This window comes from Chroicocephalus ridibundus, chromosome 6, assembly GCF_963924245.1.
Source record: "Chroicocephalus ridibundus chromosome 6, bChrRid1.1, whole genome shotgun sequence".
NCBI lineage: Eukaryota > Metazoa > Chordata > Aves > Charadriiformes > Laridae > Chroicocephalus > Chroicocephalus ridibundus.
The window spans coordinates 42,138,071-42,164,519 of record NC_086289.1 but is presented as its reverse complement, the minus strand read 5'-3'; the positions used below and the strand labels follow the sequence as shown (position 1 = coordinate 42,164,519).

The 26,449-nt window shown below is 41.3% G+C and overlaps 2 protein-coding genes across 10 annotated transcripts in view; one reads left to right on the top strand and one right to left on the bottom strand.

Annotated features, from left to right (window-relative positions):
• MED12L (mediator complex subunit 12L) overlaps positions 1–26,449 on the top strand; it is a 153,515-nt gene that overhangs the window by 100,719 nt on the left and 26,347 nt on the right. For 8 of the 9 annotated variants that reach the window (XM_063337477.1, XM_063337476.1, XM_063337473.1 and 5 more), the window contains 16 exons: positions 4,299–4,446; positions 5,041–5,159; positions 6,346–6,489; positions 7,047–7,210; positions 7,673–7,804; positions 10,467–10,694; positions 13,259–13,400; positions 14,253–14,373; positions 15,087–15,188; positions 16,921–17,034; positions 20,240–20,439; positions 20,975–21,163; positions 22,282–22,356; positions 22,479–22,669; positions 22,994–23,155; positions 25,823–25,934. In XM_063337477.1, coding sequence (XP_063193547.1) covers positions 4,299–4,446; positions 5,041–5,159; positions 6,346–6,489; positions 7,047–7,210; positions 7,673–7,804; positions 10,467–10,694; positions 13,259–13,400; positions 14,253–14,373; positions 15,087–15,188; positions 16,921–17,034; positions 20,240–20,439; positions 20,975–21,163; positions 22,282–22,356; positions 22,479–22,669; positions 22,994–23,155; positions 25,823–25,934 — 2,343 coding nt within the window. The remainder of the gene's footprint in view (positions 1–4,298; positions 4,447–5,040; positions 5,160–6,345; positions 6,490–7,046; positions 7,211–7,672; positions 7,805–10,466; positions 10,695–13,258; positions 13,401–14,252; positions 14,374–15,086; positions 15,189–16,920; positions 17,035–20,239; positions 20,440–20,974; positions 21,164–22,281; positions 22,357–22,478; positions 22,670–22,993; positions 23,156–25,822; positions 25,935–26,449) is intronic. The other variant, XM_063337470.1, reaches the window with a different exon arrangement.
• On the bottom strand, positions 131–7,883 carry P2RY12 (purinergic receptor P2Y12). The gene is made up of 3 exons (XM_063337485.1): positions 7,746–7,883; positions 3,182–3,458; positions 131–1,369 (listed from the first exon to the last, which is right to left on the bottom strand). Exon 3 carries the CDS (start codon positions 1,341–1,343, stop codon positions 324–326), a length of 1,020 nt encoding a protein of 339 aa, XP_063193555.1. The 5' UTR covers positions 1,344–1,369; positions 3,182–3,458; positions 7,746–7,883; the 3' UTR covers positions 131–323.

Sequence of the window (26,449 nt, the reverse complement as noted above, 5' to 3'; positions counted from 1 at the left end):
TTGCAGTTCATAATCTCATCCGTAGCATTTCATGACTCTGTTTTAATTTTTTCCTTACAGCACCAGCTATAAATTCAAACTTCTTCCTAGCAATTCTGACAGGCATGGAGGTTGTGATCAGTTGATGCTCTTGTTTTTTTTCAAGCTCTCTAGTTTCACCATTTTTGCAGCCAGTGATATTAGTTCCAGGGTGCGTGTGCTTCATCTGTAGGACAATTTCTAAAGAAGTCGGAGAAATTCTAGATGTTTTTCGCAGGATTTTTGTTGCTTCCTCCCACCAATAAACGTACGTGGCTAAGAAGGGATATGGGTAGTTCTTAGCTCTAGAGCGGCGTCTCGTCTGTGTCATCTCCTTCGTTCTGCTCCTTCATATGTGTTCTGACTTTTGACAATGCTGTGTGCTTGCACAGCATGTCTAGCAAGGACTTTCTAAATGATTTGCAAAGGAAAAAGTATATGAATGGATCTAGGCAAGCATTTAGCGATGTCAGCCACAGCGTGCTCTCTTTTAAATAAAACAAGGTGTTCTGAGCAGAGCATTCAAAAACGTCTCTTGTTTGGCTCAACGTGTAGGGGATTCTAGTGAAGTGGAACGGCACAAAACAAATAAAGAACACTGCGATAATGATGAAAACCTTCAGATTTACAGTCTTTTTGGATGCTTTTCCTGTGCATCTTGTCCTTTTATAGGATTTGTACAGTTCTTTACTTATGAGTATGTAGCATACAACTATGACTGCTAAATTAACCCAGAAGATAAGTTGACAAACATAGTTTACAATTTCGTGCCAGACTAAGCCAAAGTCGGATTTCAAGTGAGCACACTTTTTTACATTCTCAAGCGTTTTCTCCTTGTTTGATAGAATCATGTTGGGTAATGAAAGAGCAAACATTGATATCCAAATTGCTGTGGACAGGATCTTGGCACCTAAAAGGCTCCTTGGAGTTGATGTTCTGAATGGCGAAGAGGCTTTCTGATAGCGGTCAATAGTAATTAGACCAAGAAACAAAATGCTAATGTACATGGTGAAGTAAAATACAACCTGGGTGACCTGGCACACAAATCCTCTCAGTACCCATGATACCAACTTTGCATCGCTAAGGATTTTAAATGGAAAAGTCAAAATCATGAGTAAGTCAGAAATGACAGTGTTCTTGAGGAAGATGATGAAATTAGATTTACTGGATATTTTAAAGAAGACCCACATTGCCAGGCCATTCATGGTGAGACCGACCAGGAACAGAATTGTATAAAGCAAAGGAAAAATTACTTGACTGATTTTGTTATCGCTGGTGCAGTTGCTGTTGTTTCTGGAGTAGCTGAAGTTGGTTGTGGCTTTCATTTGCACTTCGCCTTTCCCCCCGTTCCCTGTAAAAACAAAAAAGAAAAAAAAATTAAATTGTGAGTTAAAACTGTCATAAGACTTCAACCTTTTTAGTCTACTTTTAATTTCCGAGTTTGGGGATTTTGACTGCTGTAAGTTGTGTTTTGTTTTACTGAGGTTTCTGCAGAAGAGCACTGGGTGCAGCCATGTTGGTAAGGTGGCCTGGTTTGATCTTCTGTGACTGAAATGCTGAGGTTACCTTCCCTCCACACTTCCCCTGGGCTTCCATCTTCACCTCCCCTAGGCTTCCCACACGGGAAGCATCCCCTGGGGAAGCTTCCACACAGCTTCCCCGAGCCCCGTGCTGCAGGGCTGGGTGAGGGGCAGGCATGGCGGTGGGCTGCGGGGGTGGCATGGCCGGCATCATGCCTCCTGTTCCCTGGCGAGAGCATGTAGGTGGCAGCGTGGGGCTGGCGTCCCTGCCGTGGATCTCCTGGCCCTGGCGGTCCTGCCACCAGTATTACAGCCGGTGAGGCCCGAGCTGGGCTGCGGGCCCTGGCCTGGCTGGCATCAATGGGGCTGCGCCGCCTGGGCCATGGCTTGGTGGCAGAGAGGAGCTGGCGAGGGCTGTGGTGCGTGGGGCGGGCAGGCTGGAGTGGCACACTGCCGGCGGCCAGGCTGTGTGGCCATTTCGCTCTGACACACGTCTGCCCAAACTGCGCTTCTCCTCCCGGGGAGGAGGGAGAAACGTCCCTTTCCTCAGCGTCCTCAGTGTGGAAAGGGATGGCGTTTAAACTTGTTTTCACTGCAGATTTAACAGTGCCAGGCTGAAGTAAAAGGAACCGAATGCCCCTTTTTGTTGTATTTCTGCTTGGCTGGACGTCTGTCTCTTCCTGAGGCATTTTTTGGTTGTCCTTGAAACTGATGTCCATCTCCCCATCCCTGCCCCTGCTGAGCCGCTGGGCATGGCTGCTCGCAGGCCACCGCCACGTCGCCCGGGTGCTCAAAGGGTGGAGGTGGCACCCCACAAAGTCACTGTTTATTGCTTCCGAGGCGAAGAGAGTGAGAGAGGAGAACCTGCTCTCCAGCCCTGTATATTAGCACTTGGGTGGCTAACGGTGTGTGTTGCTTCAGTGGTTACATGTTTGCCAGCGAAGTCTGAAGTTATTCGTAGCTTTATTTATGTGTACCTTTCTAGTTTGACAGTTTATTCTGTCATTTTTCCTAAATCACTTCCTTTACCGGTGCTGTGTTGCAAATCAATGTAAAACTTCACTGACTCAAGCCCACGCCCAGGAGTTGCCGCCTCCCGTGCTCTGCGGCTGCTGAGACCCCTGCCTAGTGCTGCGCCACGCAACCAGGAGCTCCTGGTGGCCACAACTGGCCACGAACACTGAGCAGCCGGCATCTGCCTAACTGGTAACAGGGGCTGGGCTGAAAACTTTTGCTCTTAGTCCAAAAACCTTGATCAGATCAGGTCTGACCCAAACTGGTTGCCTGGGCAAGCCAGGCAGAGATGTTGAATCAGTCAGTGGTGCATTTCTAAAAGGAGTAACTTTCAGGAGCGTAGTGATGCAATTGTAAAAACTGCTGTATTTCTGTGTAATCCTTGCCTCTCTAAAATAAGGCACTCAGTGGATTTGCCACTTTGTCAGCCAGTGCCCGAGCATCCCTGACACCTTCCTTACAGAGCTGCAGAGTTTTATTTCTATCAGTAAGATAGAAATAAGTTGGCTTATGCTTTGAAGCAAGTAACAAGATTTATCTGCCAAGTCTAATCCTAATGAAATAAGTATTTTCTCAACATGCAAAATCAGACGCCACTCCCCCCACCCCAAAATCAAAGAGAAGCTTACTGTGCGCACTGCTGAGAGGCAATGAAACGTGTGGGTATTTCCTGTGAGGAGAAGCTGGTGCTGCTGACGGAGGGTCGGTCGCGGTTTCTCTAGCTCTTCACCGTATGAGCAGGCAGGAGTGTTCGTCTGTAAATCTCACGAGTGAGGAGAGGCTGGAGGAGCAGCTGCACATCCCAGTTCTGAGACTTGGACCTTCCTCTGGCTTTGAACTGGTTTCTTAGCCAGAGACAGCTGCAAATTCCAGGTGACACTCTCAGTGCTTCTGCTTTTGTTTCCCCTAGAAGAGAGAGAGAAATAGAATTTTTAAAAATAATTAGAGATTTACTTCCTGCTTTTGACCTACAAACAGAGCGACTATTTTTAAAAGAGAGCATGCATTTTGTAATACTGTGCAACTTCTCTGAGCACAGAGTTGCACTCCCATCTACTACCTTTTTGCCTTGGGATTCTTTAGTACTATTTTTGTACCAGCCTTATTTTTTTAAAACTTTTAGAGTAGTTCTATGTTGAAAGAAGTAGTGATTGGTTAGTTTGCGGAAGGTAAGTATGTTACTGAACAAAATATTTATACCTTACATGACTGGCAAAGCAGTTTTCCAAGTTTTTAGGTTACATACAGTGCATCAACATTATATGATACATTTTATTAGAAGACTAAAGATAACCAGTTACAATTGAAGTAAATGATAATATCTTTTAGTTTCTTTTGGATGTGCGTAATAGAATTACAGGAGTTGGACTGCATCTTCTTTTCGATGGACTTGTACATAATAAGAGACATGGTTTTTAGACATCTTGTCTTCTATTTACTAATCTGCTACTGAATATCAATCCAGGGGACAGTTAGGAGGGCTGTTCCTATGCGTCTTCTGCCTCCATCCTTAGAGATACACACAGAATTCGTAATATCAGATTACATTTCTTTCCTCTGTGTTTTTACCCTGTCTCTTTAGTGATTTCATTTGGCACTGTTTCCTCCACACTGATAACCACAGGAGATGGTTTTTGTGTCAAAGAGTTAGTTATTGTTTATTGCAGTTTGGTCTATTTGGGTCAGATTTCTGCAGGTAACGACAGAAAAAAGAAAAGAGGCTTCACTCGTATCTGGTCTTTTCAGGATGAATCTTCGAGTCATGAGTGTAACCAGCGCATGATTCTCCTTTACGGCGTTGGTAAGGAGCGTGATGAAGCAAGACATCAGCTGAAGAAGATTACCAAAGACATCCTCAAAATTCTGAATAAGAAGAGCACTACTGAGATGGGTGGTAAATGCTTTAATGCTGCTCTATAGTAGCCTGTAGCAAAGATGATGGGAGCGGTGAGGTGCTCAGCAAGTTGTCTGGAGCTATGCATGTTGATCGCGTAATTTGGCTTTCATCCCCTTCACAGTGACTGGGTGAAGTACTGGCCAGAGTCCTGCAGCACAAAGTGCGATCTGCTGGCCTTCCTTACGGCTGTGCCAGGATGGCAGAGGGCCGCTGGGGTTAGAAATTTCCCAATTTTTCCATTATAACAACTTGGCTGTAAACACTTGCGGTATGCTAAAGCCTGGAATATGAGATACTGGCCAGCGAGCGATACATATTCCTTACCCTTCTAGTAAAACTGTGTGACTGTTTTTCAGTTTTTCTTGGGTGTCACTTTTTTGCACTGGAATAACCTTGAAGCAGCTTTGCTATTGTTACATGCTATGGCTATTTGTTCCAAGTATAATGGAAAACTGAGGCAAGTAGCGTTTTACGTAGTCATGAGTAAAGCTTATTAAGATTTTTATTGTCTTTTAAATCAGTAATAATGCAAAACTACTGGGGCTCCATTAAACATAAAGTGACCAAAGTAATTTTTTTTTATCTGTTAAGTTGGGGATGAAGGGCAAAAAGCCAGGAAAACCAAACAAGAAGCATTTCCAACCCTAGAGAACGTGTTCACAAAACTACAGCAACTGTCCTATTTTGATCAACATCAGGTGACATCTCAGGTATTTCCCTTGTATAAAATCATAGCCTTTTATGTTCTGCTGTAGAGATACCAAATGGGAAGTAAATTTAGGTTTTTAGAAGTATTTTGTGTATACCAAGAATTTTCAGTGCACTGCTTCTTCAAAGGCAAGAGAAAAAAATGCTGCCTTGGTATTCTAAAATACCTGCTTCAGCAGATATTTGGGTGTTTGGTTTGGTGCGGTTATTTGGGGGTTTTTGTTTGTTTGTTTGTTTTGCAAGAAGCTTTCAGGATTATTATAGTTGTCATGATTTTTTAATGAAAATTTTGACATCAATTTTCCATAAATTTCCACTAACAGGATTGTTTAGAGCTCACTAGTAAATGAGACACTTAACCAACCAATCTCTTGCATATGTACAAGATACGTTACTGCGTCTGTGTTTATGAAGGATGGTGAACTCTCCTGTGCTTTTGTGCAACAAACTGAGTATGTTTCTCTGAGAAGCTGGTGGATAATACAGTTTGTTCTTTTCTTGATATTAGAATTTAAGGTCAACCTTTACAGTTAAAAAGCCGTATGAGTGGCCGACTGAAGAACATAAATAGTTTATTTTAAATTACAAGGCGGTTTTTTTCTGTTTTACATCAGGACTTGTAAGTGTGCAAATGTATTAGCATTGGATTTCATCACTTTGTCAGATGCTGCTGTTTTTAAGTATATTTTAATAACCAGAGGCTAACAAAATGAACGAAGTAAGAGGCATGTGTTAATTTTTAAGACATCTTTGGATCTGGTCTTTTGAATTAATTTATTACATGTTTTGTTTTCAGGATAATTAATTATCTGAAAACCCTCAATAAAAAAACCACAGTGCAGTAAGATGAAAATAAAAATTATTTTGCCTCTCCTTTAAAACAAAAAGGTGTTAAAAAATACCCCACAGGGTATAAATCAATGTTGTAGATGTTAAGAACAGTTTGACCCTCAACTGTAAAGTAGCAGAACAGCGTTTTCTGTGTTGCCAATTTTGAAAATAAAACGTCATTACAACTGACTTGCAGGATGGTAGAGTAACAGATATCCTGATGTATGATTTGTTAGTGCTTTTATCTGCAAAATGCTGTCATTTGCTGTTACCACTTATAAAATAGGATTTCTGGAGCACTAGTGTGTCTAAGAAGCTCTTGGTCACCATATGACTTTTCAATATGTATTTTCACAGATCTCCAGTAATGTTCTCGAACAGATAACTAGTTTTGCCTCAGGAACATCATATCATCTTCCCTTGGCTCACCATATACAGCTCATCTTTGACCTAATGGAGCCAGCACTGAATATCAATGGGCTTATAGACTTTGCAATACAGGTAAACAGAGTTCATTTGGGGGGGGGCTTATGTCAGGATAAAGCTGTGATACATTTTCTGTAAAAACAGGGGGGAAAAACCCAAAGAGCTATACTGAAAATTCTCCTGATTTGCTGCCACACATTTTTATCTGTTTCAGTTTCCTGACCTTTTCAGAGACTTCCACTTCTGTCTTAATTTTACAATTACGGAGAATCGGTAGATGTATTTTATTTTTAAATCTTCCAAAATTAATAAAATTCAGGATTATTTTAGCACAAAATATTTCAGGATGGGCTTCACTGTTTCAGACTGAACCATCATCTTACAGTAAAGCATCTGGGTGCCAGAAATGCCGTGTATTTCTGAAGAGCGGTTCTGAGGGATGTCTTTTATACTTTTGTCTTTTAAGATTTATTTTTTTTTTTGCTCCCTCTTTCCCTTGTTCTGTAGTGAGTAAGGAATTTCATTTTCGTTTGTTGTATAGTTTTTCCCTAATGTATTTTTTTTTTCAGATGTTTTACGTGTTTAACTTGGAAGTTATTTTCGGTTCATTATTTTTGTGTATGCATTTTCAGCTGTTGAATGAGCTGAGCGTTGTGGAGGCAGAGCTGCTGCTGAAGTCGTCCAGCCTGGCAGGAAGCTACACAACGGGGCTGTGCGTCTGCATCGTTGCCGTTCTGCGGCGTTACCATGCCTGCCTCATCCTCAACTCGGAGCAAACTGCTCAAGTCTTCGAAGGGTTTGTGGCAGCTACGATTTTCCAAAAAGTATTTTTGGTGTTCTCTCGTAAGCACAAAATATGTTTAGGTTCAGGTAGTGGGACCAACTATTGGAAGGCTGTAAGTGAGCTCAGGTGAGTGGAGTGGATGGCTCACCTCTACAGTCTGCTCCCTGCTGCTGGGGGCTGAGGGGACCTGCACACTTTGGAACCTAGGAAAAGTGGGGAAGTTGTGTATCTGGATTTTCTACCCAGTTACCCCATTCTGCCTTGGGCTCCCCAAGTGCCTCTGTGTCCTCTCCTCTCTGGGGCCCAGGCAGTCGCACAGGTGACCCCAAACTTCACGTGAGCCCCATCAGCCTGTAGACACAAGGTCTGTCATGGCATTGCCCAGCTAATGGTGGGGTTCATATGATACGTAACAATATGTGATGCATTTCTAAGATGTGTTGGAACGAACTCAGAATCGTTTTATTTTTGCAGGTTGTGTGGGGTAGTAAAGCACGTCGTTAATCCCTCAGAGTGTTCCTCCCCAGAAAGGTGTATTTTAGCTTACCTTTATGATCTGTACGTGTCCTGTAGTCACCTGAGAAGCAAATTTGGAGACCTTTTCAGGTGGGTGGCAATGGGATTTTTCTCACCACTGCCTAGCCTGTAGACTGATGCAAGCTGCTGTGGTTCAGTTGAGTCTGCTTTCCGTGGAAAATACGCCGTTGCCTTTGCCGCTTTACCTTTACTGATGCAGTTCTCTTGCCTGTGGCAGCGCAGCGTGTGGTCCTGAGCCAGTGAAGTCCTCGCACTGTGCGATACCTGCAGTGGAGGAGCAGAAGCTGAGCCCTCCTCCCAGTGCTGTGGTTAGCTTAGTGGATTGCTGCAGTGAGCAGGGAGACGGTGTGGGGCGAGGGAAGCGGGGACCGTCAGTGTTGGGTCGGCTGCTGAGGCAGCTGCGCTGCACAGCGTTGGACCCCTCCCCACGCTCCTTTGCTTTTACAGATTGGGATGTGACTGATTTGGTTTTTATAATGCATCAGCAAACTGGCTGTAATACATACAATGTTGGAGGGAAATATAACAAAATCCTAGCTGACGCAGCTGTAAGATTCTATTAAATATTTCCTTTGATGTGGGGAGAGGCACAAACATGTTTGAGTTTGTGAAGTTTTATGCTCGAAAGTTTGGTTCCTTGATTTTTAAATTAAAAAAAATATTTTAGGTACCCATATGCTGTATTTTTGGCTCTTACTTCTTAAAGGGGGAGTGGAAATCTTTCATATGCAAATACGCATCTTGTGAGACTTACAAACCGCTTCAGTTACTGTTTCCCCCCCTAGTTTATATACCTGGTTTTGGTTTGCGTGTTTCAGATTTGTGGTTTTCATTTCATAGGGTGCAGGAAAAGAATTCTCAGTAATAACCTGAATATTTTAATAGGTTTACAAACACATGGGAACAGTAGCATTTAATATGAGAAACACTAGGAAAAAGAAATATGAAATATAGAAGAACTACAGAAGTGTTTTAGCTGTGTGCTCATTTTTCTGCTTAAAACCTGAAGTTCAGTAACACAATAAAAATTAACATTTTTATTAATACTAACATACAATAGCAAATCAAAACATCATCTAGTAGTATAGTGATATTTAAGGTCTAAATCATATATTAAATATGAGACATATAGCACTTGATTTGAAGCCACTCACACAAGTGGAGTTAGAAATTCTCTGAAAACTGGAAATACAATTTATACATTTTTTAGACAGCTGTGTAAAGGGTAATAGCACTAGACTCGTTTTCTTCTTGGTTTCCTTGCTACAGCTGAAACAAAACCAAACCTTGTTGTCTGTGCGTGGCAACTTTTTTAGCTCCTTTTTATCACGCTGTAAGTCCAGCTATTTGTCTCTCTCTATTTGAAGCGACAATAAAGTACAGTTCATAAACGTTCAAATTTAGAGACTTACCTTCCGTATATTGCAGAGCTTCGCAAATGGCTTCTGATACCATCTGTGGTGTTACTCATGACTGGGTTTTACTAAGTGAGCTGCATGTTTTGGTTTGGTATGCTTGGTATATTTAGTTGTATTCACTAAACTTCCTTTTTTAAAATCATTCCTTCACTTTTGTTTTTAAAATCTTATCTTCTGACCACTCCCCCAGCATTACTTCTTGTGCAAGTACAGTTTCAGAGGCTGTTTTGCTTACACAATCAGTATTGTATCATTTGGGCTTTGGACTTTTTTTTCTGTGACCCACAGGGTAAGTGAAGGTGTAGATGCTGTGACGACCAAATGTTGGGGACATATGCGTGCCCAGGGTGCTGGTGCATGAGAGTCCATTTAAGTGTAGTGCCTGATGTTTGAGGTATGGGGTATTAGTTTTCCACTGGTTGGTTTCCTTTCTTTGCTGTTAACACTGGCGGTTAGAGCAAAGGGTTAATGTCAGGCATTGCCCTTCTTGTAGAGTAATTATACTGCATCTGGACTCTTTCTCCAGCACTGGGGCATCCCGATGAGGAGCTGCGGTGTGCAGGGGCTATGAAGTGACAGGGTGTCCCCAGGGCTGCCCTCCGAGCCCCGTGCCCAGGCACTGCTACACACATTGCATTCCTTCCTCAGGTCGCAGATGCTTTCCAGGTGGCACAGTGCTTCCCCTGTCTCTTCATCCTGGGGCCAGTGGACTTCAAAAAAATTCCAAAGATTTCATGTATTTTAACTTACTATCAGTTAATAGATTTTTTTATTTTATTTTATTTTTTTTCAGTAATGAGAAAGCCTTCCTAGTTGGGATAATTAGTGAAGTTTGTCCATCTGGATGTTGTTTCCAGCTGTGGTGTAAAACCCAATGCTCGAGCCAAATGTGTTTGAAATTCGCATTCTTCACTAACACCTTTATTTTTCTGCAGTTCACTGTGTCATAACACATAAAGAGGGGGAGCAGCATTATGAAGCACTGTTACAGTTTGCCGCAAAGGCATCTGATGCTCTAGGAAGTTATTGCTCATAAGGAATGAACGTATGGTCCTTATCCAGCTGCTCCCAATTTCAGTCATAGAAGTGTCATAGGAGCCATTTGGAAACTTGAGACTTTATTTGCGGGAAAACTTGAATGAAATTGATATATCAGCCTTGTTTTCTGGTAGATGCCCCTTATCAAAAATAAATTTGAAAATGCGTACAGAATGGTAACCAAACTAGGATTTTTTAATCCCACGTGGTTATGTTCAACAGCATTCCTGCAAAGTACATTTTTTTGGCAACTCTCTCTTTTTTTTGGTCCTCAGTAGTGCCTGTTCTAAGGTGAAGCAAACGATATACAGCAATGTTCAGCCTTCAAATTCCAATTTACTGTGGGACCCAGAGTTCATGCTAGATTTTATCGAGAATCCTTCTGCTCACAGCATTAACTACTCAATGCTGGGCAAGATCCTGAGCGATAACGCAGCCAACCGCTACAGCTTTGTCTGCAATGCGCTAATGAATGTGTGCATGGGGCACCAAGATGCAGGAAGGTAAGGCAAACCATGAGGGATCAGAACTTGGATGGATTTTTACATGGTGTATACGAGGTTTCCTTTCACCTTTTTGTTTTGTGTCTTTTTTGCAGTTGTTTTCATTCATTACTCTTTCAGGTTGCTGAAAATTTATTGCGTAAGTTTCCTCTGAGTTATTTCATTAAATCAATCTGCGTAATTTAACAGAAGGGAGTAACAAGCAGAAAGTACTTACTATAAGACAGTCGGTAAGCTTTCTGTATCAGTAGTTGTGCTGTTTCAGACAGAAAAGCTCAGCACAATCTTTGCTCATTAGAAGCCTGTAAATGAGGGAAGGTTCTGCATTAGGTCATTTCCTTCTTCTGATGCAATCACTGTTTAATTTATTAAATGTGTAATTTATTTATTATGGATTTCATCTCCATAGGTAATCTGTAGATTTTCCAAAAATATTTTTAAAAAATATTAGGAGTTTTGCTGGATAGAAGCTATTACAACAGCTATCAGTTGTATTTTAAGAGTAGCTTGGACCTCATGGTGCACAGTTCAATTCGATCTCCAAGGACCAGAGTTAAGGATGGGATCTGCACTTCAACAGGTTGTCCAGCGCTGTCTTACTGTGGTTGTTATTTTGACTCCAGCAGGTGCTGGCTTCTGTCACAGTCAGGTGGAGCTTTGCTCTGGTCCAGCATGACACTTCTGGGGTCTTATGTCTACGTTAAATCTTTTTAGATGATCTCAAGGTACTGAAAAGAAGTATGCTGAAGAACCCTTGCAGTAAAACCAGCCTCACATCAGTGTGAGGGTTTTATACTGACAGTACGTTTTTTTTCATAATCCAGATGTTCTTCTCAGTTGCTTCATCCTTCCAGTGTGTAAAGGCATAAGCTCGGCCTTGTGCAAATGTGGCATTGCAGCGTTGAAACTGTTCTACCCTGGTTTTCCATTCTGCAAAGTTTGTGATGCAGGGTGAAACAGACACCGATTTTTGGATCTAGCCTTACCACTGCCCCTGGCACCTTTATGCCTCTTACACAATCAAAACCACCAGACCTTGGTGTTCTGTTCTGATTCTGTTCCAATTTTTTGCTAAGAAATTCTTAGTCTTGATAGTTAGGCCTAGGTGCAGCAGTAGCTGACAGTCTTTTTTATGGTTGCTGACAGATCACAAAATTCAAGGAAATTGGGGATTTTTTTTTCTTTTCTTTTTTAATTGACTCCTGCCCAAACTGTGTCCAGTTCTTGGATCCTTCTCCCTGTCCCCAGTATGAATCCATCTCTGAAATGCCCAGAGCAGGTCCAGGGGACGCTATGAATCTGATCGGAGGTCTGGAGCCCCTCTGCTGTGAGGACAGGCTGAGAGAGTTGGGGTTGTTCAGCCTGGAGAAGAGAAGGCTGCGGGGAGAACTTATGGCCCCTTCCAGTCCCTAAAGGGGCTACGGAAAAGCTGGGGAGGGACTCTGGATTAGGGAGTGGAGCAATAGGACAAGGAGTAACAATTTTAAACTGAAAGACGAGAGATTTGGATTAGATATGAGGAAGAAATTCTTCACTGTGAGGGTGGTGAGACCCTGTCCCAGGTTGCCCAGAGAAGCTGTGGCTGCCCCATCCCTGGAGGTGTTCAAGGCCAGGCTGGATGGGGCTTTGAGCAACCTGGTCTGGTGGGAGATGTCCCTGCCCAGGGCAGGGGGTTGGAACCAGTTGATCTTTAAAGATCCCTTCCAAGCCAAACCGTTCTGTGATTCTATGAAATGTGGAGCATCCTTGGCAGAGCAGAGCAGCTGAGAGGAAGCAGTTTTGTAAGAGCAACAAAGGGGAACATCTAAATGTGGTCAAACGAGTTTCACTGTAGAACAGAGAAAAAATAACTTGCACTGGGATGAGTCAACTCTGCTCTGTTTTTTAAAAGGTTACACAACTCTGAATCATAGACCGAATCACACATTACACAGTATGCAATCTATGAAGTAAAATTCATTAATGTCAATTGATTTTGTGATACTCATCCCTCCTAAACAATAGTGCTGGCCAGGCACAGGGAGGGAGGGCTCCTGCGGTGAGATGTCACTGGTGACCCGGGGACTGGGGAGATGTGCACCACGTGCACCACACACACCACTTCCCTGTGGCATTTTTGCATGAGAGAGGATGGAGCTGCTGTTTGTGGCAGCACTGAAGAAAGGACAGAGTGTGTCCCTGTAGAGAGGGGCAGGTCATCTGTCACGGTGGGTTGCAGGCAGTGGGGTTTTGGGTGCTCTATTGCTTCTCCTGGGCAGCTCAGCACAGGTAGGGAAGCTGGAGACGTACGAGTAGGGTTTACACAAAATAAAAGCCCTATGCTACTGTAGGTTGGATGAATGCAAGTTATGGGGTACAAGTCGCATACTGTTTTTTTCCCAGATACTCCAGTTGTCCGCGACTGAATAACACTAGGTTATACATACAGTAGCATGATCACATTTGGACACAGACCACCACCTTAAGTAAGGAAACACCAGTTCTCCTGCCAAGCGCTGATCTGGTTTGACCTAAATATTTACAAAATATCTTGCCTCTGTATTAGTTTTTCTCTTCTTTCCTAGGATTAATGACATAGCCAACCTTTGCGCGGAGCTGACGGCATGCTGCACGGTGCTTAGCTCAGAGTGGCTGGGGGTTGTAAAAGCTCTTTGCTGCTCTTCAAACCATGTCTGGGGTTTCAATGATCTGCTCTGCAGTGTGGATGTAAGTTCTGAAGTACCTGTTCCTCCTGTTTACCGAGGGTGCGCTTAGAGGTATAGTAAGGTTTCCACTCAATACAAAATGCTGAGCGCAAATTTAGTTCTGTATCCATTTGAGTTTTCAAGGCTTTTAATGAGATTCCTGATCAATTTTTATTCTTTCCTACATCTTCAGAGTTAATGTAGAATTTGGGCGGTGCTTAGAGTTTTTGTACCTTTTTTTTTTTCTCTTTATTATGGAACGATACGGAATATCAGAGGTACTCTTTGAAAGGAGCAGCCATGTCTGTATACTTTTTCTAAAATGTTGATGGGTGTGCAAATAACTATCTCTATTTTAAAGATCCTGTTTCAGTGTTAGCTCTTAGATTGTAGAAGGGGTGGTACACTTTGCTGTTCCTTACTTCCTTGGCGTAAGTTACCATACTCCTGTTAAAGTCAGTAGGATTGTGGTGACTGATGTTATCCAATATTTGATTCAATATATTTATGTATCTTTTGATTACATATGCCTTTAGGAACAGATTGAAGCTGTGTATTTTGGGGACATATTCTTGTCCTGAAGCCAAGCAATGAGTATTTGATGTTATCAGTTTTTTACAGAATGATAGAGTTTTCTCAAGTTTTTATAAGACTAATGTTTTCTATTTCAGAATTTGTGGTATTTGAAATAGTTGTTTCTTAAAATGAAGTTAAGAGCTATTGGTATATGTGATCAAATGTTTGGGAAGTGCATTAAAATGTCGTGACAAATGTTTAAGTGAGAACATTTTACTGTTTATTCTTATAGTTAATTCCTTAATAATCATGGCAGTGGTGTGTGCGCTGTTAAGCCTTGCAATGTTTTTCCTTCAAGGTGAGTGACCTGTCGTTTCACGATTCCTTGGCCACTTTCATTGCTATATTGATTGCCCGACAGTGCTTCTCTCTGGAAGATGTAGTTCAGCATGTTGCACTGCCTTCTCTTCTTGCAGCTGGTAAGAAAATACAAGGAGGAAATCTTAAAAGGAAAAACTTAAGACTTTTCTTAAGAAGTCTTCATTGGTTGAATAAGTAGCGTGTTCTGAACTGCTTTCTTGTATGGAATGCCAGCTATTGTGCATTGCAGCACGTGTGTCCCTGCAGTTACCAAACAAAGCGATGCCAAGTTAGATCAGAGAACCCACACTTGACAAGTGGTATTAGAGTTGCTGATAGTGCGCTGTCCCCTTACGTGGCCTCACCACCTGCTCACGACTCTTTTCTGCTCTACGCTGTATACTCAAATGTCTGCCATATCTACTCAGCTTGTGCATTTCCTTCTAGCAACAATCTGCCTGACATTGGTGTTTTCTCTCTGATCTCTTTGTCTTCACCTGGAGTACTGTAGCTGTGGTCCTCTCTGTTGGCCACTTCACACATTTCTTTTCACTTCCTGCTTGGATTTGTGTTTCTTATTTCTGCTTTGGCTGTCAAAATCCACTTTAACCATGTATTCTTTTCTGCCATTAATTAAGTCTCTTGCTTATCAAAAATCATACTATTCTTTCCTGTTTTTTAATGAATCAAGGCCATAAATGCTGATTCCTGTTGATGAAATTATTGTATTCCCATTTAAAATGGGGCTGTGAGGTGGAACGTGTTCAGGCCTGCCACTGTGACTTGTGAGGTCCTGGGCAGATGCCTTATGTCCATGTCACATCTTCTGTAGCCTGTGGAGATCCGGATGCTGAGCCTGGGGCAAGGATGACCTGTCGACTACTCCTGCACCTCTTCAGGACACCCCAGGTCTGCCTCTTTCCACAGGGAACAGGTAAGTTGCCTGCTGTGTGGTCCTTTCATTTCAGAAAGTGAACCTAGATGGTTTTTGACGGCTTCAGATTTCGTGTGTGAAAATATCCATAGTGCAAGCAGAAGTGATAGCTTGTTTAAAATTCCAGATGTTTCACTAGTGAAAAGTTGATACCTGTTATACTTACTTGTTTGGGAAATGTTTTATATGCATGTGAAACCTTAGAAGTTTGCTGAAACTTATTCATTATCAACACCTAGCCAGGCGGGTGTGGCATAACGTTGACATAAAACTCAACCATATTAATATTACATCTTTTAACATAAAATTAAGTTTTAATGCAGCATCTGTGTACACTTCAGCAAAGAGGAGTACATTTAGAACTGTTCTGTCCTGATAGTTCTCATTTTGTTTTGGAATTTCATTGAAACAGTCATGTGAGCTTGGGACCTATCAATACTGGTTTTGTGCCAGTGCTGCTGTTGGCACTGGTAGTACTTACCGCAGTCCCCACCTTCCTTCATACTAAGTGCTGTCGGGACAGTGACAGCACCTGAAGTGGGTTATTTCGCAGTGATACAGAAACTAATGGGGATATACATCATGCAGTTTGGTAGCCTAGCATGTAAATTGAAATTAAAGGTGATTTAAAATAGGGTGTAGTAAAGCGTTTAGTCCAACAGAAGAAACGTGAGGATATTAGTTCTCAGAATATATTAATGTAGTTCTCTTTCCTTTTAATTTGAATATTCTGTGGTCTGACCTGTATGTGTTTGCCACCGACCAAAAGAGGAAGGAAAAGGGCAAGGAAAAAGCACCTAACAATTAAAAGGAAACAAGCCTGGAGATAACCTGTGTTTTGACTTATAAGTATTTCAGCAAAGCTGATGACAAGGATATTTCTATGGGAAAATGAAATTGAAAGAAAAATATTTCAGCTCTTAAGTGGTGTCAAATGCTTCCATCTGAAAGTAATATTAATTTCTTTTTTGGCTAAAAATGAATGAGATTTTGTTACATATTTGAGCAAAACAAGTAAGAGCCATGGAAAATACCGTCTGAGTAACAGAAATATGTTACGTGATCCCAGGCTTCCCTAGAAATAAAAGTGGCTTTGAATGGGTAGGAAAAATCATGTCTGAACTCTAGGAAGTAGTACAAATCAAATAAAATGTGACCATGTTGCAGTCTTTTCTTACATACGGCTCAGTTAACCACCTCAGGAGGTGGATTCGTCCATCCTTTCTCCCTCCCTCCCTCCCTGTCTTTCAGTCTGTTTATCTTCTCCTTCAGGTTAGAAGAAGCACTCATGGACTCCTTTTGCAGTCTGCTTCTGAGCTGCAGAATCAGGCTTAACTGTGCAACTGGCATGTATATTAATTAATTTTGCCTCATTTGTTATGAAGACTGGGTGAGGGAAGTAATTTCCTAAATCTGTGAAGTCAAAACCAAACTACACTTCAGTGTCCTATTGTGGTTAAATTCGCTGTTTACGTGGGCACAGTGAAATGACAGGCTCCTTTTTCTGTTTAAATGATCATAGCTTATTTTGATATTAATACAACGTAACAGTATATCTCAGTTGATTTTAATGACTTACCTGTTGGTCTTCAGTTTCGATTTCAGAAAATTCAGTTCTTCATTCAGTTACTGTACTTCTATAGTTATTCTAGATGAAAAGGAGTTTGTACAAAGGAAATTTGAGTTGGTAAATAATGACAATTTTCTACAAGATCTACTCTTCTTTCCATAGGGAAATTATTTCCTGGGATTCGTTCTTCTTGCGATCGTCACCTCTTGGCTGCTGCTCACAACAGTATAGAAGTGGGAGCTGTGTTTGCAGTCTTAAAAGCAATTTTGATGCTTGGTAAGATTATGCAGAGTCATGTGTAATGTTTTTGTTCCAGCGTTCTGGTAAAAAAACAGATCGTGCTAGTTCACTTCCCTGGGAATGCTCCTTAGAAAGGAAAACCTTGATGACAGGAGAAAAATGATGCTGTCCATGCTTCTGTAGCATGTGAGTAGCATTACTCCCACAGGTCAAGAGACACAGTTTTTCTCTGGTGAGTCAGCCCCAGTTGATGAAGCTTTAAGCAGATGTGACTCTTTCACATTTTGACCATTACCCCACCAGCAAGTCCCAGTGTGTTTCAAACTCAGGCAAGTCCCTCTCAAATACAGACAGGAAATATGGTCTCAAATAATTTTGCCCACCTTTTTTCTGTGTTTTACTGCAAATCACATGTGTCTGTCATTGTGGAAGTTGCGAAAGTATCACTCCTTAGCAACTCTCCACGAACGACAAGTGTGTTATTTTTCCAAACCAAGAACTGCCTCAGAGCTTTGGTTTGGCTTAAGTTCAGTTAAAGCTCTTGTGACCTATAGTGATGTGTATTTTTAGAGCTAAGTAAATGTCCAGCTAAACAAGCAAGATCTTCCAGATGTGGACATACCCACAGAGGTACGCCTCCAGATAGAGTGCCATTATTATATTCCCTGTCAAACAATGTCTCAGAACTGTCTCGAAACCCCCATGATCCTTAATGATGTGCCTATATTGTGAAAGGTGTTAATGGCATCGCTCTCTGGGATGGACAGATGGATTTGAGAGTGAGTTTGAAATCCCTTTGTGGCCATTATCTGTATTTTATTGCTATACAGAGTGGTGAGATTTGCTATTTTTCTTCATTAGTGGTAGCGTAGACACTACAAAAAGTGTAAACGCTTCTTATTTTGCCTCTATGCAGGGATGTGGTTTGGATAGGGTCTGGTGCAGGCTGATATGAAGAAGGATTCGGGCACAGTTTATTTGTGCCTTCACTGCAGCACATCTCCTCCTATACCCAAAATGTTATATTTGGAGATGCCTCTTGTTGGCACCCTGCATTGGTTATTTAAAAAAATGTACTTGATTTTATGAGGAAAAGCATCAGATAAATGATAGCTGTAGCAGTTCTATGCTGAGGAAGCTTTGTGAGTAGAAATCTGTTAGAAAAAATAATCTCTACCCACAATGAAAGATGGTGCTGCAGTCAACTGCTGTAAGATGTATTAAATGTCTTAACAGGTTTTATCAAAGTGTTCTGGAACGGCTTTAGCTTCACATGTGACTTGGTATCAGTCTCTTCATCGTACTATTTGCCTGCCAGGTTCTTCCCTCTTGTCCTTCATGGGTACAGATTTGGGCCTGATGTGGTTGCTCTGACAAGATGGTTGAGTGCGGGGAGGGTGTGGATAGGCTGTTTGCTGCTGTCTGTCCATGTGTGTTAGGCACAGGCGTCCATCGGCTTGTTTCCCACACTCTATGCAATGAGATTGTCCTGGGCTTTGGGTTCTATAGGGCTTGATGTGTCTGCTCTATCAGCTGTTGGGTCAGTGGTACCAGGAGTTTTTGGATTTGCCTGGATTTGGGCGAACAGAGGGGTCATAACTGCTTTCACTTCTCAGGGTATGTTCTATTTTTTTGCTGTTGGCCCACTTAAAAATCATTTCTGTTCTGTCTCACAAGTGATGACACTGTTCATTCAGTGTCTCCCCTCTCTGTAAGCAGTTAATTCCATGTGCTGCTGTGGGCCGTGCCGAGGAGGTCACCAGCGCTGCCACCCATGGCGGGGGGTACTGTCGGGGTACAGGCTGGTCTGTCACCACCAGTCAGGGCTCTGGTTTTGATAAGCTGTTAAAAACAAGTTCAGCCTTGTTAAAAAAAGGATTGTATGCTGTTTGTTTAGGAGTAACTCTAAAGCAGCACAAACCAAGGTGGGGGCACAGGCGTCGGCTGTTTTTCTTAGTAGTAACTCTGCTCAACCCTCTTTTTTTTTTCGTCCAGGGTAACACAGTCCTGGGGAACACAGAAACAGTGACAGGAGAACTTTGTGTTCAGGAGGACCCAGCTCACCGTGGTGTTTCAGGCACTCTGTTTAAACGTGTAGTAGTCTGGGGATGTGGCCACAGCTGCTGAAAAGCTGTCAGCCTCCTTGTGCAGTAGTTTAAAATATTTTGGTAGATTTTAGCAGAAAATCCTAGCATATTGTAACCAGAGGCCATGGTGTGAATGTATGTGTGTCTGAATGAGTAGATATTCCACATGGTTGAAGCAAGCCATTTAGCCTTGTCATGTTGTGTCATGTTAGTTGTTGGTCTTGATAGTAAACTGGGGTTTTCTGAGGGATGACTGTCATATGTGGTGCATCAGTTAAGATCCACAGGAATTTCTGCTGACTTAAAACATCAGGCTGTGTCATGCAGGCTGTCATCATGCATGCTCCTGGCTGGCCTTGCAGGTCTAGGGTTTTTGCTGCAGCATATTGTGTGCAGCAATTTGGGCTATTTTACCCACTCCTACGCACTGTAGTTGCATCTTCTTCCTTATCCAAGCTTTCAGGCCTATAAGCAAGTAAAACATGAACTGCTACAGGTTTCATGTTTCTTGCATTGTGTCCAAAGTATTTTTCCTTGCTTCTCCGGTCGCCCCTGTTGATTTCAGATAGATGGTGGTTGTAGAATTGTGCCACTGCCTTCCAGAGGGGAGTGGTTCACCACTGTTTGCCAGGCTCTCTCAGCGTGCTCTGGCCCTTTGTATTTCCAGGAAGATCTGTGTCTCTTGTCAAGAAGTTCGTACTAAGATGGGCTAAGGGGCCACCGCACAAAACTTGTCTCTTGATCTATGGAGTGTTAATAAATCAAAGTAAGGGAGAAGACTTGGAAAAGGGACATCTGAGAAGAGCGAGTAACCCAACTCTTTCTCATCTGCCAAAGCAATTCTGTACGCTCACAGACCTTTTCCTGTTGAGCACAGAGAGGCTTTATTTGTGTTTAATTTGTATAACCTTTTCCTATGTGTGAAATATCTGTTAAAAAAATTCTATGCAAAATGAAGCAAGTGGACAATACTTTGAAGATGGTGATTTTCAGAGTCTGTTAGTGCTGCCCTTTTTAAATGCAACGGTCTCACTCCTGCTTTACTCCTCAGCTGGCCTGTGCCTCCAGAGTTGTCACCCGGTGGGTAAGGGTTCTGGGGGCACCGGGGGCTTCGGTAAAAGTTCACCCTGTGCTTCTGTGCTTCTCCTGTACAGGCGACGCTGAAATTGGCAGCAACAGTGTCGACTCCTTGAAGACCGAAGATTTCCATATGAGAGGCTTACTAGATGAACTCAATGAGGATGAAATATGGGGTTCCTCTCACACTTTGAAGTCATGTGGAAAAGCTGTTTCCATAGAAACTGCTAGTTTAAGCGAGTATGCTAGATATGTGCTCAGAACAATTTGCCAGCAGGTAATCTGTAAAGCTACTCTTCTGTCTACATCTGGAGAAGCCATATTATTTTATTTGAGAAGTGTAACGTGTTTTGGTGCAAAATGAAAGTTGAAATACTTCAGTATTTGAGTTCTGTTTGGGTTTCCTGATTTGGACAAATTATACACAGAGTAGTATGTTATTGGGGAGAAGAAGTTGCTATAGTTAGTTATGAGCATCTCCCTGCATTTTGTCCCTACCTGAATCACAAACGCTTTGAGAAGACAGTAGGACCACTCCATCAACTGCCTGCTCAAAGTGCTTTTGCAGTAGCATTTGTTTGGTTGCAAAGTTGCTTTCAAAGTATAGAAGAAATGAATTTTGGAATATATGTTGATAGTCTTATACTTTCAGGTGGTACTGAATGACAAGAAGACATTTATAATCTCACATGTTGCATGAGCCAGAGTTCACTTCAAGTTTTGCATATGGAAAAGTCACTTTTCTGTTTAGCTTACCAAAGTTAATATTGCCTTGAGACTATCTTGTGAGTCTGTTATCTGATTACTTACAGGAATGGGTTGGAGAGCACTGTTTAAAAGAACCTGAGAGGCTGTGCACAGACAAAGATCTTATTTTAGATCCTGTTCTTTCAAACAAACAAGCACAGAAACTCCTTCAACTTATCTGTTATCCTCATGGTATTAAAGAATGCACCGAGGGTGACAACCCTCAGAGGCAGCACATCAAACGTATACTTCAGGTAATGCAGTGGGAAAAAGGTGGAAAAACTACCTGGGATGCACTGACTCTTAACGTGTCATTCAGCAGCACCACCAACTGACATTGGTTTGCAGCTCCTGGTGCAATCAGGCATTAGATTTTTCTTTAAAGATTTTACGTGCTCAGGATCTCTGGTCTCTGTGGTAAATGTTTTATAGTGTGACTTTTGGTGTCTCATTACTTCGGATTCAACAGTGCAGCACACTCCCCATTGCTGTTTGTCATTGTCAGTCATTAGGAAGCCACTGAAAAGGGAAAAGCTTTTAGGGCTGCTTAGGTGGAGATGCCTGTGCTGTCTCAGGAGGGCTCTCTGACAGTCCTGTGGTGAAAGACACTCCATGGAAAATTCTGTCTGTCCGTTCACAGACAGTCCTAAACTGACCATTTCTTCAAGTTGAGCTGCATTAGGGATGCTTAAATTCTTGAACTACAGAATGGATTTTCTTTGAATAGAACTGTGAAGAATCAAGTTGGCAATATCTGGACCAGGACAAATCACAGATTCATAGAATCGTCTAGGTTGGAAGGGACCTTTCAGTTCATCTAGTCCAACCATCAACCTAACTGACAAAAACCATCACTAAACCATATCTCTAAGCACTATGTCTACCCGTCTTTTAAATACCTCCAGGGATGGAGGTGTTTAAAAGAGCAATCAAATAGTGATCAGTGTCCTGCAAAATAATCACTTCATCTGCTGTGTTTACTTTAATCACGTCTAGATGGCCTTGTGCTAAATATAAACATGTCTACTTGGGTGGCAATGCCATGGATCAATGTAATTGCTAATGAAAGAGCGAATTATGTTCTCCATATTTATATTTAACTAAACTCAGATTTTACAGAGAGCGAGATTCTTGTTCAGAAAAGTTACACGGTTTAAAGTATTGAGTAACAATATTAGCTGCAAAAATGTGGAAGCTAGTGTACATTCTTTAATAGGTCTGATGTTTGTGATGTCATTAAACTGTTAAAAACAGTAGTGACCGTGATGATCTGCTTATGAGTCTTTTGCATGTAATGTGTTCAATTATGGGACTTTTCCTTCAGACCTGTGAAGTGGTGACACTTGTATTTGTAATGTTAATTCTTACCTAGAACTTAGATCAGTGGACTCTCCGGCAGTCTTGGTTGGAGCTGCAACTAATGATCAAACAGTGCATGAAGGAGCCTGTGAGTATTTGTTTTCAAACTTTCTTATCTAAATATTTAATGCAAAAAAGTATGTTAAATTTTAACGTAGTCCATGAGCAAACATACCATGAATGTGCTAGTTTACTTATGTTTTACTGTAGGGTTCTGGGTCTGTGGCTGAAATGAACAGCTTGTTGGATAATATTGCAAAGGCGACAATAGAGGTGTTTCAGCAATCCGCTGATCTAAACAATAACTCTTCTAACTCTGGTATAGGCCTCTTCAATCCAAACTCTGTTGGAAATGCTGACACAAGTAATACAAGACAGAATGGTAAAAAGACATTCCTAAGGTATTTTTTGTAGCACCTTTTTAATTATTTTAGCCAACATGATTCTTAATTATGTGTAGATTGCCTAGACTTCTTTGCTCTTGAAACAGGAATGTACAGAAATGAGTTACCTGAAGGTTACTTCTGTTTACTTTTGTTTAACAATAAATATAGTTGCTATTCTTGAATTTTTGGAAACGAGAAATTGTGACTGCTCAGTCCACAATGTTACTCCAGATGCATTGTGTCAACTGCTTTATTAAAGCAGTTCAGTCTTGTAACAGCTAATACTGGTTGCAAAATTACACGGATATTTTTGCTGAAATAAGTTTGTTCTACTTCTAGTTCCTCTGAGCGGCAAGGAGTGTGGCTGGTGGCTCCCTTGATTGCAAAACTGCCTACCTCAGTTCAAGGTAGGGTCTTGAAAGCTGCAGGAGAGGAGCTGGAGAAAGGTCAGCATTTGGGGTCATCTTCTAAGAAGGAAAGAGATAGACAGAAGCAAAAAAGGTATGATCTTGGGAGATCCCTGTACAGAGAGCTGAAAGGTGTTTTTGAGAGGAGTATACTGAGGACTGGATTTTGGCTTCACAAAAACTTCATTTTGTGGAGCAAATGGTTATCAACCCCAAACAGGGTTTTGTTTAATCTGAAGAAATATCATTGGTTTCAGAGGAAGAAATGTGAAAGCTTTTTACCACATCTTCCAGTGGTGATTCTGCAGCTTGGTGATGGGAAATGTTAGAGATTTAAAAGAATAGTCAGTGGGCTTGTTGTCTCTTCCTTTCTATGGCAGTAGGCCACTTTTCTTGCCATTAAGATCCCATAATTGTCATAAGGTATCACTTAATTCTTGTTGGGATTAAGCTTAAGCTCATCTCTAACTTTCCAAGCGCATTAGAATTTTAATGACTTATTGGTTATTGATTTTTCCATTAGTAAAATACTCTTCCACAGTGCCTATAATTTCTTTGTACTTTCTTAGAGGTATGATAGAAATTACGTCGAATACTATACACAAAAAGGCCTCTTAAGTTCAAATACCAACCATCTTTCTTTTTGTGAAGCTCTTCCAAAGTACAGTTGTTCAAATAAAAAATTCACATAAAAGCTTATGGTATTTGATCGTTGTATATGGTCCCACCATAAGTTTCTTCTTCTTATGTGTTACTAGTATGCATTGTCTTTTTGATCACCTGCGATGTTGTTCGTGCAGTATACTGTCCCTGCGCGTGGGACCAATAATTGGGCTTTGCCACTTTGTAATACTCTTGTAAACCTGTGTTGCGTGTACTAGTTTTGACTTGTGGTTGTCATAAGAGTTATGGAGCCTTTCAAATCTACTGCTGTTTTCCTGCCCCTTCCACCTAGCTTATTTTCGCTTTAAGGTTAGAAGATTTAATTTTTTTTCTTTCCATCATAATTGCAGTATGCCCATTAGTCTCTGTTGTGCTGGATCCTCCTAGTTCATCTGGGCTGTTTCTTTAATAAGCTGCTTATGTGATATATCGACCTACAGAAGTTCTGTTTGCCATGTTCAGTTTTTCAGTTAAGTATGCTTTGTATTAGCTTTAGGAATCCATCTCTTCATTGTCCTTCTAATTCATTTGTAATACATGCTTGGTCTGTTAGATAAAAAAAGACATCAAGACATCTTGCTTTCCGGACCTCTTTGTTAGGTGTTTCTGAGCATTTCAGCACTTTTCCATTACGCACTGGCTGTCTTGCTGCTTGCATCAGTAGAAGGGAATATGGAACCTCTCTCTGTCTTCCGTTTCTTTTCCTACAGGAGAGCTCTAGTGTAGGAAATTTAAACCAAGCCTCTCAAAGTCCAAATAAAATGCCTATAGAAACTGTCAAACCCATCCTCCACAGTGGTTCCTATGCATAGAAGTAAAAACATTTACCAAGTTTCTCTAGTTGTAGCAATAAATTACTTCTGTGCATGCTTTTTGAAGCTTTTCAGTCTCTTCTTGATCGAAAACAAACTTTACTACCCTGTGAGTGACAAAACCGATGATACTATGGGAAAGTATGAAATCTTATATAACATATATAAGTTCCCTTTTTCTTTCTTCAAACTCTCCTTTCTGTAGCAGGGATAGCAACTGCAGTAATGACTGTCTTGGAAACTGTAAAATTTTCTTATGGACATTAATGAGAAAATGAAAATGCGTTCCTACCGTTTTGTTACTAAAATTGGAGAAATCACTGTTTAACATGACTTTTGAAAATGCAGACTTTCTCTTTTGCTCCTTTCATGGGAGCTTTGGATTTTGCCATTCCTTTATACTAATTGTCACCTGAATTGTTGAAGTCAAGTTAAATGCCAAATGAAAATAGCTGTTGAAATGAATACTTCTAATAAATACACATGTGTATGTGTGGATATGTATCTATATTGTGTTTATGGATGCATGTAATTTTCAAGGAGCTTATATACCTAAATCTGCAAAAATCATTGCATGAGCTGTTACTCAAATCCCTTTGCTGGCATTTTTAACTTCTCTTCTACTTCACATGTTGTACTTCCAAATTCATCTTCATGTATTTCTTTCAGTTTGTCTTAATTTTATGTCTATAATGGATACACATTAATCTAAAAAAATAAAAATAAAAATATCTGAAAGCCCTTGCACTGGTACAGCATATCCTACAGCCAGCTGCAGCTGCATGTTAGTTTACTTACACTAAGCCCGTGTTTGAATTTTAGTGGAATTTAGGCAGCTGTCATTCTAATCAGTGCTTGTAGGGGAAACTTCTTGACATTCACTTCAGCCCATTAACATGGATTAGAAAGTTTAGCCGCCTAATCTCCACAAAAATTATATTCCTGGTTAATCAAAGTAATCTGAAAATAACATGTTCTGTTTCTGAGTCAGGCCCTCAAGTGTCCATGCAATTCTTGGTCATTCAGTGCCCCGAGCTAGGTGGGTTCTCAGTAATGACATGCATGATAATGACATGTGCCTTTATACTGGCTGGTGCTCTGCCTTCTTATGTGCATGATCTTTGATTTGCCTGGCAAGGCTCTAATTTACTAAAACAGAAACAGACATAGATGCAGGCAATGCCACTTCCAGGAAAAAAAAAGGTAGACAAAACAAGGAGGGGAGTGAGGATGGGAAGTATCAAAATAACTTTACTAATTGACTTCTGTGTTTGCCTCTCTTAAAGCATGTCTCTTTTGAGTCAGCAACCTTTCCTTTCATTGGTACTTACTTGCCTTAAGGGACAGGATGAGCAACGGGAAGGGCTTCTAACATCACTGCAGAATCAAGTTAATCAGGTAAAACAAGCACATAACCATGAGCACCCTTCGTTAGATGTTTTATGTGTCATCAGTTTTATGTGTATATGATGGTGTAAAAGCAGGAAAATTACAGTGCAATGGCACGCCAAAAGGAAAAGTCCAAGGAAGAAAGAATGGGGAGGTGTCTGTTCCTTTTTGAGAGTGAATACATGTTTCTTTTCTAGAAGTGTTACAGAGAAATATAATGAACTTGAGTCTGATTTCAGTTCTTACCAGGAAAAGCAATAAAAGATGTTTGTCCTGAGAGGAACAGTCTTCTCAGTCTATAGCTTGATCATAAAAAGTTTTTTTATAAGTTTGGAACTTTTCTTCTTTAGGAAAACCCTTCTTCTCCAGCTTGTACAGATTAAGAGTTTTTCATATTTTAAAAAACATTATTGCTAGTCCCAAACTGGCCCATTGCCTACAGCTCTTCTTTTGGATCACTTGTGCTTACTCACAACCTCTGCTGATTCTCCAGACTTCCTGACTTCCTGCTCCCATCTGGTTCA